At 48.1% G+C, this 13,382-nt stretch overlaps 1 protein-coding gene across 1 annotated transcript in view; it reads left to right on the top strand.

The window, feature by feature from the left end:
- Positions 1-13,382, top strand: part of LOC126538835 (uncharacterized) — a 95,754-nt gene that overhangs the window by 32,417 nt on the left and 49,955 nt on the right. Inside the window, exons 6-7 of the mRNA XM_050185554.2 lie at positions 1,611-1,701; positions 4,392-4,548. Of these exons, the coding sequence (XP_050041511.1) occupies positions 1,611-1,701; positions 4,392-4,548 (248 nt within the window). The remainder of the gene's footprint in view (positions 1-1,610; positions 1,702-4,391; positions 4,549-13,382) is intronic.

Below are 13,382 nucleotides of genomic sequence, written 5' to 3'. Positions count from 1 at the left end.
CAACATGTCATGGAAGTTGAATTCACTGCTACTGGCAGTTTGTGCGAGTTTCGCGATTCAGCAAAACCAGCGCAGCACTATGCGAGAGCGTGGGCAGTGTGCAGTCGAGCTAAAACGAAACCTTTCGACCGTCCGCATCGTTTTCAAGGGTAATTTCAATGAGTTCTTCTTTTATAAAAATGAAGTAGAACTGGACAAGTAGCATTTTCTTTCTTCTTGTAATAAAATACAAGGATGTTTTTTTTGCAACCATTGGTTGAGTACTAGTGACAGAATTTAACTGAGGAGTGCTTTTGTCGTCGGGCAAGTACTTGACGCTTTCGTCATGGGGCAAGTACTTGAATGTCCTGGGGGAGTCTCTAATCGTGTGCTTCGTTTACCTCAATTTCTCAATTATTAAGGCTCTGTTTGCGATAATATTGATGCCTCAGAGATTCTCGAGCACTAATCTATCACTTTAGCTTGACCTAATATTTGCCTTTAGTGCCCCTTTAATGTTACCTCGTATATGTGGTGTATACCTATATCTGTCTATACAATGCACTAGCTTTTGGTCATGAATGCGAGCAGCGAGAAAAGTCTCTCCAGCCTTTATAATGTTTCCTGCTATGTATGGAAAAAAAAGAAACGCCCATGTACCGTGCATTGGGTGCACATTAAAGAACCCCAGGCAGTCAAAATTAATCCGGAATCCCTCACTACGGCATGCCTCGTAATCAAATCGCAGTTTTGGCACGTAATGCCCCAGAATTTAATTTCAGTTGCTGTGTATGAAACTGAGCATAAGTACACTTGAGCTTGAAGCCCTGCTTTGCGCTCGCACATATTATATTTGGTGAAGGCCTTGCTTGCAAATACATATACAGTCGACTCTCATTACAACAGACTTTGATAATCCAACAAAAGACGTCTGTGTTATCCAAAGTCCGTAATGTCCAAAATGCCTCGCTTCCAAAACTATCGTGAGGATGTCCAACAACTTTATTGCTATAAGAGTGAGTGACGAACTTACAAACTAAAAAAACAGACGAAATTTTGCCTAAGCAAGATAAGTGCAGCAGCAGCAGCGAGCAAATTGGCCTTCGTGCTCTCTCACTTCAATGCGAACTAAATGTCGAAAGCACAGCACATACGAAGCTACCAGCACGGGGCACACTTTGTCTACATAGCAGATCGCTTTCAAGATACGGCAGCCACCGGAGTAGAGCCCCCTCTCTCGTCTCTTCGCCCTCCCCCTCTCGTGCCTTGCATGCTGAAGAAGATAGCGCATTTCCGTCCCACCATCCTCCCTTTCTCACGCATGTGATATTGAGCTGCAATCGTCGACTAACCTTTGCAAGTTGGTCGTCAGCTCGTGTTAACACAGCAAAAGTATGTTTTATACGCCTGACTTTGAAAAAAGGTTGCCACTATTTCGTCCACTGTGGCTGATAGTCCATTGTAGCACAGTCTGTTAAAAGTGAACTTCCTTGCATTAATAAAATAGGTAGAACATATGGTCCGATATATCCGAAAGTCTGTTGTATGCAGGTTCGTTGTAACGACTGTAGACTGTATTTTTTTTTATGCACGGGTTTCAGTAATGAGTGGTTTGCTTGTTTTATATGCAGGCACTGTTCGCAGTCTCTTCTTCAATTTCTGGAAGTGTGTCTACGTGATGGCAACAGGTGTGATAGTCACGGACCTCTGGCTGCTTTCAAGGTGAGCAAGGAGGACTTTATCTCTGGGTTTGTGTAGGGCCACTGAGGAGCATGCAGGATTGGGCTACACTCACGGACAGCACTTTCAGGCTACAAAGTCAAAACTATAAAGCACGTGCTCGATTGATTCTCAATACACAAACACTGGGGATGGCATGACAATAGTCTCTTGCTAAGACTTCTATACAGGAAACTAATCTGCTGCTGCAAGTCACTCGTCAACCATGCAAATGGGGGTAGTACAGGAATTAGTCTAGTCTTCGTCTTGTGGCTTCGTATGTTCTTGTTGCTTTATTACGCTAACCCACCATGGTGGCTTAGCAGCTATGGTGTTGCGTTGCCAAGCACGAGGTTGTGGTATCAAGTCCCGGGCGCAGTGGCTGCATTTCGATGGGGGCGAAATGCAATAACCCCCATGTCTCGTGCATTGAAGGCACATTAAAGATCCTCGGGTGGTCAAAATTAATTTGGAGTCCCCCACTACAGCGTGCCTCATAACCAAATCGTGGTTTTGTTACACTATAGTTTTAGAAATGTTGAAGCAATATTCTTCTTCTAAACACATGTAGACAATCATTATAACTTAATATTGTTGCATGGCTGCTGGCCAGGATCTTTGGTCGGGATCGAATAAGTGGTCCTGAATTAACGAAAGTCTGCTTCATGACAAGAAGATATTATTTTTGCGGCAAGGCATGCTTTAATCTTTTAAGGACAAGATGTAAAAATACCTCTAGGAAACGCTCTTACTTTTTTCCAATGTGCAGAATACACAGAGACTAAGTATATCCAATGAAAAGAAATATTTTGAAGAAACATTTTCTACTATAGGTTTGTCACCTGTGTGCAACACCAGGCAGAACACTGGGAGGAAGCTTCCTCAAAACCATGAGAAACTTGAACTGACATTTCTTGTCCGACGTGAAAAAAATGTAAAAGCTTGGCCCACTGTTACCGTGAACATGCGAGTGCATGGATCGTGTTCGGCGGACCGCCAGCTGTAGGAAGCAGCAAAAAGCAAGCACATGCGCGAGAAACACCAAAAAGATGGCGCTTGCCACGCATCATCTGTTAGCAAATCACCTTTTCACATTACGCATCATCGTGTGCAACTTGCAGGAGAAACATGTCATTTCAAACACCACCATCTGTGAGACGTAGAAACCACATAAAAAAGAAAAGGTATGTGAATACTCGAATATTCGATTCACGAATCAAATATCAACTGTTGGATTCTTCTAACATTCGGTACTTCAAATATTCAGTGAAAGACCAAGCCATGGACTGTACCTTGATGCATGTAGGTTCCCATAGTGCACAATATCTTTTGATACAAGGTTCAACCGGGTCGACGTAATTGGTTTCAAGCATTTGCTTGGTTTTCACCACTTCCTGGCACTGCAGGCATGATGAGCCACGTGCTCGCTCGTTGCCTCTAACAGTGGACGAACCTGCACGTTGCACCTGCTCTAGATTACCTGTGTGACCCCACTGCAGCCCCGTTATCTTTGCATTGGTCTTCCTTCTTCAACCGTGCTTTCCAAAGAAAAAAAGAAAGCAAGTGGCGTCCCAGACTAATTGCTCACCCTCTGTTCTTGCTCTAATCCAGCATGTGACGCTTGCTGCCTGTCATTCAGTGTTGGCCAAATACATTTAGCCTGCAGCTGCCGTCCTCAAAAGCCAAAACTCTGCTAGAAAAAAAAATGTTATTTTGGTTGGTTGCCTCTAGGCACACTCTCACTCGTAAAGGGCTAAGCCAACTTGCAGGGGGACTGTTTAGGTCGGTGGGTGGTCCATTATCATGAGGTTACAGTGTGAAGGCACAATGAGGATGTAGACAGGACAAGGGCAAGTTCAAGTTTATACAGAGGAGTGAAATAGAAAAAACCTAAACTAACCATGACTGAAGCAAGTGAGTATTAGAAAAAAACAATGAACTGTAAAACCAGGACACAAACAAGAGAATGCATATGTCACAATCATTGTCCATATGTGTGGCTTTCCAAAAAATTTTGCTGTTTCTGATAGGGCCTTGGATGGCTTGCTGACGCATGCACTTTGTTCTCAGGCCGTTTGTGTTGCTTCAAGTATAATACGGTTAGGATCACCCCTTTGTATAAGGATAGCTAACGGACGGACGGAAAAAACTTTAATGGAAAAAGGACCTGCGAGGTTGCCAGCCCGGGCTCAGGCCACCCGGGCATTGTGTGCGGTGAGGCATAGCCTTTCCACCGCTGCCCGGGCCCGCTGGATAGCCCATAATTGGTCGTTTAGTTCTGAGCTAGTCAGAGCGCTTAGCCATCGCTCCTCGAGAAGGTCCGGTTCTATGTTGTCCTCTACGTATACTGAACTGATCTGTGTGCACTTCCACAAGATGTGTGCCAAGGATAGCTAAGGCTTTGATCAAACCGAAGGGTGCTACCACACGTGCTGGTGTTCCGAGCCAGAAAAATATATTCACCATTACACACATTGCATGCGTGTTAGTGTTCTGCTAGTCTGGTCTTGTTTACGCCCTCATTTTGCCTTTACGCTGTTGACTCGCAATTATGCCAAGCCTTGCACACCAAATCTGAAGATTCCCGTGGCAACACATCATGTGTTCGAAAACTCGTATAGGCAGTGCTGCCAGATTTCCGTCTACGCAATAATGTAAGAACCCCTACGGTGTGTTCTACCCATGTTTCACAGGATGACCCCGGAACGACGTAAACGCCTGGCCGTGTTGCTCTTTGCGCTAGTGATGCTGCCGCTGTTGGCCTGGCTGCTGTACGAAGAGAGTGACAGATCTTCCCTCCTGGCCTCGGTGCCGCCTATGCTTGCATCTGCAGGCAGCCAGATCTATGAGGTGAGCTTCCAGTCCTTCCAAGCACAAAGATTTTCTACGAAAACATTGTTAGAGGAACCCAGACGCTGTGATCACTTAGCTTGCCATGGGAGTAGCAGGTAGTATAGTGCAATCTCATTAATTCAAACACTCTTCATTGGGGGGGGTGCAAATGCTCAAGCGTTTCCGAATCAAACAGTGAACGCTCAAATAATTGGATTCACAAATTAATTATCCACTTTTGAATCTTTCTGATATTTGATATACAGTTAAACCTCTAATAACGAAGTCGGTAAAATCAGCAATTCACTTTGTTAAAGCGAAATTTCATTCTATTGAAATTCGACCTTTTATGCGAATAAGTACAGCCGCCGATCTATTTTTCTTACATGGGAAGGGGCCACAGAATTTTCCGAATTAGCAGGCATTTGAAAAAAGCAAATTTGAATGAGAAAACAGTTCATTTTGAATCATTTTTTTGGGAGTCGAGGATGAATGATACCGTATCGTGTCACGTATGTCAGCGATATCGTCTCTGTGGTACGAATTAGGTGAAGCCAGCCATGCTTTCACATGCACTCCACCCTCGCGACTGATAGCAGCATGGCCTGCACTGGGACAATGCTATAGGGAAAAACCCCGGCAGTGGGCTGTGAATGCTTCGTCTGCCTCTTGCTTCAAGGGGTCAACAGAACTCAAGATAACGCAACCTTCAATACTAAATGCATGGTAAGACAGCTTGCATGGTGCCACACCATCTCAGCATGCCTGCTCTGTGCATATGCGGCAGATTACGTCTTAACGCAGGGTGCGCAGCTACGTATGTGCTCAGCTGTGCTTGTAGCAATGCGCAGCCGCAACCGAGACCCACGCTAACTACAAAAATAATTGGGCACGCACCAACATCCTCATCTCGAATGTGTAATCTAGTGCGTTCCTCATTAAACAGCTGCAGGATATAGGTATCTCAGTCAATTAAGCACTTCGACTGTGTTGGGGGTCTTCACCTGCTGTCTTAAAGCCTTGCAATCGTCTTCTGATACTTGGAAATTTGCCATTAAATATGCATGATGTCCTTTGGCTGTAGAGTGTGTTTTGAGGAAGGAGTAGCGGAGATTCCTGCAATACAGGAAATGACAGGCAGAAGGTAAACAATACTGGAGCCTTCAAAGCTTTTGAATAGTGATGCTACGTTCCTTTGTGTAATGCATATTTTTCTGAACTAAGGTCAAGGCAGCACTGTTACCAGGGTGCCTACCAACCGGGGAAAACCGGGAATTCTCAGGGATTTCGAGTAGTCCGGAAAAACTCAGAGAAAACTGAGGAAATTTATGCCTCCATCAGGGAAAATTAGCTGTAATATTATTGAAAGGGTCGAAATTCCTGGTAATGCTGGCACGAGTAACAGACGGGAATCGTAATGAATCGTCTTTGACGCCCTGTCGTCGGCTGCAGGAGTTGCCAGTGTACAGTCAAGGACGGACTTTCCGGATGCCCGATAATTTGGATGGCTTCGCGGCACCACCACGTACCCCATAGAGTCTATGTCTGAAATTTCAGACGCAAGAACTCTTTGCCGTCCGGTTTTCCAGACGTTTTGCCGTGACCGCAGGTCCGAAACGGCATTAATCAAAGCCGCCACCACTGCCATTTTGATTACCTCGCTACCTCGAACCGGCGCTCTCGCACGCAGATCCGCTGGCAGCCACAGCCACCACTGCGGCAACGCTAGACCTAGCTGCTTTGACGTTCGCTGCGGTCAGCAATGGCACCGACTCTGCCTTTGTGGTCCTCGCGATTGGCTTAGAAGCCTGAAAAGCACAGTGCATTGCATAATGCCGGTTACCGAAAATCAGCTTTGCCTCTGTACAGAAATGTTGCTTGGTGAAGCAAATGCAAAAGTATTGCCGTGAAGCATAACAATCGCGGGAAAGAGCTAGTGCTACGGGACACAGTGTGTCATCATCATCATCATCAGCCTGGCTACGGCCACTGCAGTGCAAAGGCCCCTCCCATACTTCTCCAACTACCCCGGTCATGTTGTAATTGTGGCCATGTTGTCCCTGCAAACTTCTTAATCTCATCCGCCCAGCTAACTTTCTGCCGCCCCTTGCTACACTTCCCTTGGAATCCAGTCCGTAACCCTTAACCCTTTCGCTGTCACGGACGTACCGGTACGTCATCGCGCTTCCCCCCCACGGTGTCACTGACGTACCGGTACGTTCTCTATCGTGCGTTTAAAATTTCGCGCCTGAGCGCAAAGCTGGCACTCCTGAATTGGCCACGCCATCTGTTGACTCTTTCTACAAGTTCGTATATTCTCCCCGACCTGTGTTAACCCATGTATTGAAGAGTACGGTGCGACTGCCACTCCCCACTTTCTCTTTGCTAAGTGGCGCGGTGGCTCCGCGTTCGCTGGATCATGCGTCGCGCGCGTGTGGTTATAGGTTCATGGGTTGTTCTGCCATCTGCGCCGGTTTGAAGGTTTTTATTTTTCTTCTGTTGGTGTGTCTGCTACGCCGCGTCAAGTTCAGGCGCACGTGCTGTTGCCTCTCCGAAAAGAGTGACTCGATTGCTGCTTTCGCTCTCTCGCCGAACCCTCGCTTCCGACTTGCAGCAGTAAACATAAAGCCCTTCGAACTTTGTTTAGCCTTTTTCCATCTCCCTCTGTCTTCTTGATCACGCAACGTCCCATTTCTCTCCGTTGTGTGGGCGACTGAAAGCGCAGCCTCCCAGCGCGCGGTTACTTTCGGATGGCTGAGCGCGCGGGACCTTCGCCTGCTCATTGGTGCGGTGGCTCAATTCCGATTTAGAATACGAGCCGAGCTCGGATTCGGACTCGGACAGAGTCGCATGCGAGAAAGAGGGTTCCGCATCATCAGATTCGGATGTTGAACAGATTTTATAGTCAGGCTGATGATGATGATGATGTTTACTAACAGCAGCTGCAGAACACTGAAATGTGCATATAGCATTGACTACGTTATTTGTATACCAATCTTAATCAAAAATAAATTGCTATGTTCATTCCCTGTTATGCTCGTTCCCTGAAACCAAGCCGACACTGGGGGTGCGTCACGGCCAGAAAGGTCCGACAGCGAAAGGGTTAATGACTACCCCCCTCATTACATGTCCTGCCCATGCCCATTTCTTTTTCTTGATTTCAACTAAGATGTCATTAACTCGTGTTTGTTCCCTCACCCAATCTGCTCTTTTCTTATTCCTTAACGTTACGCCCATCATTCTTCTTTCCATAGCTCGTTGCGTCGTCCTCAATTTAAGTAGAGCCCTTTTCGTAAGCCTCCAGGTTTCTGCCCTGTACGTGAGTACTGGTAAGACACAGCTGTTATACACTTTTCTCTTGGGGGATAATGGCAACCTGCTGTTCATAATCTGAGAATGCCTGCCAAATGCACCCCAGCCCATTATTATTATTCTGATTATTTCAGTCTCATGATCCGGATCCGCGGTCACTACCTTTCCTTTTTAGATGTATTCCCTTACCACTTCCAGTGCCTCGCTACCTATTGTAAACTGCTGTTCTCTTCCGAGACTGGTAAACATTACTTTAGTTTTCTGGAGATAAATTTTTAGACCCACCATTCTGCTTTGCCTCTCCAGGTCAGTGAGCATGCATTGTAGTTGGTCCCCTGAGTTACTAAGCAAGACAATATCATCAGTGAATCACAAGTTACTAAGGCATTCTCCATTAACTCTTATTCCCAATTCTTCCCAATCCAGGTCTCTGAATACCTCCCGTAAACACGTTGTGAATAGCATTGGAGAGATCGTATCTCCTTGTCTGATGCCTTTCTTTATTGGGATTTTGTTGCTTTTTTTTATGAAGGACTACGGTGGCTGTGGAGCTGCTATAGATATCTTTCAGTATCTTTACATACGGCTCATCTACACCCTGATTTCGTAATGCCTCCGTGACTGCTGAGGTTTCGACTGAATCAAACGCTTTCTCGTAATCAATGAAAGCTACATATAAGGGTTGGTTATATTCCGCACATTTCTCTATCACCTGATTGATAGTGTGAATATGGTCTATTGTTGAGAAGCCTTTACAGAATCCTGCCTGGTCCTTTAGTTCACAGATGTCTAAGGCGTTCCTGATTTTATTTGCGATTAATAAATACTTTGTAGGAAACGGACAGTAAGCTGATCGGTGTATAATTTTTCAAGTCTTTGGTGTCCCCTTTCTTATGGACTAGGATTATGTTAACGTTCTTCCAAGATTCCTTTATGCTTGAAGTCATGAGGCATTGTGTATACAGGGTGGCCAGTTTTTCTAGAACAATCTGCCCACCATCCTTCAACAAGTCTGCTGTTACCTGATCCATCCCAGCTGCCTTTCCCCTTTGCATAGCTCCCAAGGCTTTCTTTACTTCTTCCGGCATTACTTGTGGGATTTCGAATTCCTCTAGACTATTCTCTCTTCCATTATCATCGTGGGTGCCACTCGTGCTGTATAAATCACTATAGAACTCCTCAGCCACTTGAACTATCTCATCCATATTAGTAATGATAGCCGGCTTTGTCTCTTAACGCATACATCTGATTCTTGCCTATTCCTAGTTTCTTCTTCACTGCTTTTAGGCTTCCCCCGTTCCTGAGAGCATGTTCAATTCTATTCATATGTGATAGGAGGATGTGGGCCCAGGCCTCAAGCACACAGGGATGGCACAATGAACACAGAGAGGCTTTAATGACACGGGGACGGGACTAGGATAACGTACACGATAACACACACACAGTTCCTTTCATAAATGTCTGTCGCGTAAGTATCGTCACGCTCAGCGTCAATGTAGGAAGGCGTCCGATAGCGCGTCGGTATCACACACTCACGGCACGAAGAGGCGCAGAGATGAATCTCGAGCGGCGAGTGGCGCAGGTGCTGGAGGCCGGGGCGGGTGCCCGGCACACGACGAGCCACTCGCGCGACAGCAGGGTCGGGACGTCGGCCCGCCACAGGGTAGACCGTTCGGAAGGCTTAGCTGAACCGGAACATGCCGGTGTCGGATGCTCGCCCAGCAGTGGAGCAGGCCGGTTGACGACCAAGGACAGCCCGGCCTGTTCTGCCAGCACACCCAGGAACACCGGCCTTGGGTAGATGACTGCTCGGCTCGTTCGGAAGGCCAGCCCAGGCAGCTCAGGCAGATCGCACGGCTGCCGTCTCCGCCCAGACACCGGCTCTTCTCTTCCTCTTCGTCCGTCGCCGCCGCACAGCAGTCACGCGCATTCGGCCGCGACATTCCTATCACATTTCCCCCCAAGTTCAAGAAGTCGAGGAGGGTAGCGCTACAGAGCATCACAAGTCACACAGTTCAAATTATTACTCTCATGACACATTAGTCCGTGTCCGTAGCTATTCTACTTAGATAGTCTGCACCAACGTTATCACATCCACGAATATACTCCACATGAAAGTCATAATCCATAAGGAGTAAACTCCAACGTAGTACGCGCCTGTTCACGTGCTGCGCCGAATTGCGGTATGGCACTTGTTGGTGGTCGGACTGCACGATAAACAGTTTACCGTAAAGGTACACACGGAATTTCTGTACAGCCCACACTATAGCGAGGCACTCCCTCTCAATTGTGAAGTAGGCAGCTTCACGTGGCAAAAGCCTCCGGCTAGCGTAGGGCACGGGATGCAAACGCCCGTCGTGTTCTGCTCCGAGACTTCTCGACTTCAACTTTGTGTTGCTGATCCATAGTCAGTTTGTTCGAAATGGCGATGTCTTTTGATGTCTGCGTTCCGACGAGTGATGGGTAAAGCGGCGTTGTCTCTCCAAGCTCTAGACCTGTCGCGTCATCTGTACCCAGTGGGGCGCATCCGACTAAATGGCGCGGCACCGTTTGTTGACAGACGTCGCACGATTTAACAAACCGTTTCGTCTCCGACTGGACCCCTGGCCAGTAAAATTCAGCAACAATTCGATCCACCGTTCTCGTCACACCCTGGTGACCGGCGAGGATCCCTTCATGAGCGAACTTCATCACCATCTCCCTGAGGTCTTTTGGCACCACTAGCTGATCTAGTATTTTCCCACCTGACACTGTGTGCTTCCTGTATAAAATGTCATCCTTTAAGTAATATTCGCTTGCGCGGCCATCCGCGACCATCATCTTGCCGACCTTTTCGAAGCATGCCCTCAGAGACCCATCATCCCTCTGTAAAGCTTTTAATTTGCCTTGCTCTATTCCCGTGACTGCGGGTTGCGGGACAGACAGTGTAGGCAGGGACCGTATCTTCGTTTCCTTTGTCACAGCAACGAGCTCGGTACCAGATTCGTAGTCTTCTTTATGTCTCGAGGATGCGGCTGCGTTTTTAGCTGTGGACAACGTTTGGCCCTCTACGTCTGGTAGCTCTGCTTGAACGATGGATGACATCCTCTTGGCAGGGTAACTCGTCTTGTCGCTGTTGTGTTTCAGCGGAGACCATGAATTGGCCGGGTCATCAGGTGCACGGGCACCTTCAATGTTTCCCAATACCACATCATACAGGGGATCTCGCATACATTTAACTCTTGCAACGCCGGTAAAGAATGGACTCTCTAAGTATACTATCGCTTCCGGTAAGTAGTGGATTGTGCGGTCCGGCAAGAACACGGGACTTTTTGTTCCTGTCATTTTGTCCTCGGGTACCAAAGAGAGTCGCACGACCACGGTATTGCAGCCAGTGTCTCGTAAGACAGACACCGGTTGTGATTCGAGAAAGCCTCTTCCCACTGGAAGATTTCCACTGTCACATCTGGGGCCTTGTCGCATTAACGTCATGTTGACTATTGGGACCGTTTCGCCACCTTGAAGCACTGCGTATCCGCCACCATCTTCTGTCGGCTTTTCGGCTTGCGACGGAGCCAGAATACACGAAGCTTGTCCTTGATTTTCCCTTCTTGAGGCTTCACCTCCTTGTCTCTTTCTGCCGGACCATCCGCGACCTGTAGAGTTCTCTTTAGTCCGGGACCAGCACTCCGAAGCTCGATGTCCCGCTTTATCACAGAGGAAGCACCGATTAGTTGCACGCGGCATCGCTGTTGAAAGTTCAGTCTTGCGAGCAGAGTCTAACACGACCTCCTTGCATAACTTTTCTCTACCTAGATTGGTCAGGTTTTGTGCCTCTATAAAACAATCGGCATTCTTTGACAACATAGCGAGGGTATTACAGTTCCTTTCTTTCAGGAACACTCGCAGCGACGCAGAACATCTTCTCAAAAACTGTTCAGCAATCATGGTGTCCCTGAGGGAGTCGAAGGTCCTCTCAATATGGGACATTTCAAGCCAGTGGTCAAAGTAGCCCGATATTCTACCTGCATATTGTAGGCCAGTCTCATTGTCTTCGGGCCTTGCGTTTCGAAACTTTTCTCGGTATCCCTCAGCAGTGCACCGAAAGCGCTGAAGGAGAGTAGCCTTCAGCTGGTCGTAGTCTAGGGCTGCATTAGAATCAAGCCGTCCTATGACCGTCAACGCTTCTCCTGTCAGGCAGAGGCTGAGGGAGAGCGCCCATTTTGCGCGGGGCCATTCTTGACTTGTTGCCACTCGCTCAAAACGTTGCAAGTAAGCGTCTAAATCATCCCGGGCTTCGTTAAAGGGCGGGATAAACTTATGAGGACTGAATAGCTCAGGAGCCGCCCTGGTAACCGACTGTTCCGTAGTGCTGTCACTCTGTGCGCTTTGTACGCCAGCAGTCTTTTCCTGGAGCTCGATCTTGAGCTTTAGCACTCGTTCTTCCGCTTCTAGTCGTAGACGCTCTTGTTCTGCCTGCGCTTCGGCCTCCAGCGCCTGCGCTTTCGCGTCTTCCCGATGTTGGGCGCGCTGGTCGCGTTCCCTCACGATTTCTGTATCAATCCAACGCTTTAACTCCGCTCCTGTCATTCCTAGCTCTTTCCCTATGGCGTACAACCTCTCGATCTCCATCGCTCCTCCTGTGCGTTTGAATATCCTGGCAGGCTCGCCAAAATTTGTGATAGGAGGATGTGGGCCCAGGCCTCAAGCACACAGGGATGGCACAATGAACACAGAGAGGCTTTAATGACACGGGGACGGGACTAGGATAACGTACACGATAACACACACACAGTTCCTTTCATAAATGTCTGTCGCGTAAGTATCGTCACGCTCAGCGTCAATGTAGGAAGGCGTCCGATAGCGCGTCGGTATCACACACTCACGGCACGAAGAGGCGCAGAGATGAATCTCGAGCGGCGAGTGGCGCAGGTGCTGGAGGCCGGGGCGGGTGCCCGGCACACGACGAGCCACTCGCGCGACAGCAGGGTCGGGACGTCGGCCCGCCACAGGGTAGACCGTTCGGAAGGCTTAGCTGCACCGGAACATGCCGGTGTCGGATGCTCGCCCAGCAGTGGAGCAGGCCGGTTGACGACCAAGGACAGCCCGGCCTGTTCTGCCAGCACACCCAGGAACACCGGCCTTGGGTAGATGACTGCTCGGCTCGTTCGGAAGGCCAGCCCAGGCAGCTCAGGCAGATCGCACGGCTGCCGTCTCCGCCCAGACACCGGCTCTTCTCTTCCTCTTCGTCCGTCGCCGCCGCACAGCAGTCACGCGCATTCGGCCGCGACATTCAAACAGTCCAAACTCCTATCACACCATATTATACTTCCTTATGTCAGCTGTCTTACACTTGTTGATTAACTTGGAAAGCTCTGCCAGTTCTATTCTAGCTGTAGGGTTAGAGGTTTTCATACATTGGCGTTTCTTGATCAGATCTTTCATCTACTGCGATAGTTTACTGGCATGCTGTCTAACGGAGTTACCACAGACTTCTATTGCACACTCCTTAATGATGCCCGTAAGATTGTCGTTCATATCTTCAACACTAAGATCCTCTT

This window comes from Dermacentor andersoni, chromosome 8 (genome assembly GCF_023375885.2).
Source record: "Dermacentor andersoni chromosome 8, qqDerAnde1_hic_scaffold, whole genome shotgun sequence".
Classification (NCBI taxonomy): domain Eukaryota; kingdom Metazoa; phylum Arthropoda; class Arachnida; order Ixodida; family Ixodidae; genus Dermacentor; species Dermacentor andersoni.
The sequence above is the reverse complement of the archived record's forward strand: the minus strand, read 5'-3'. Positions and strand labels throughout refer to the sequence as shown.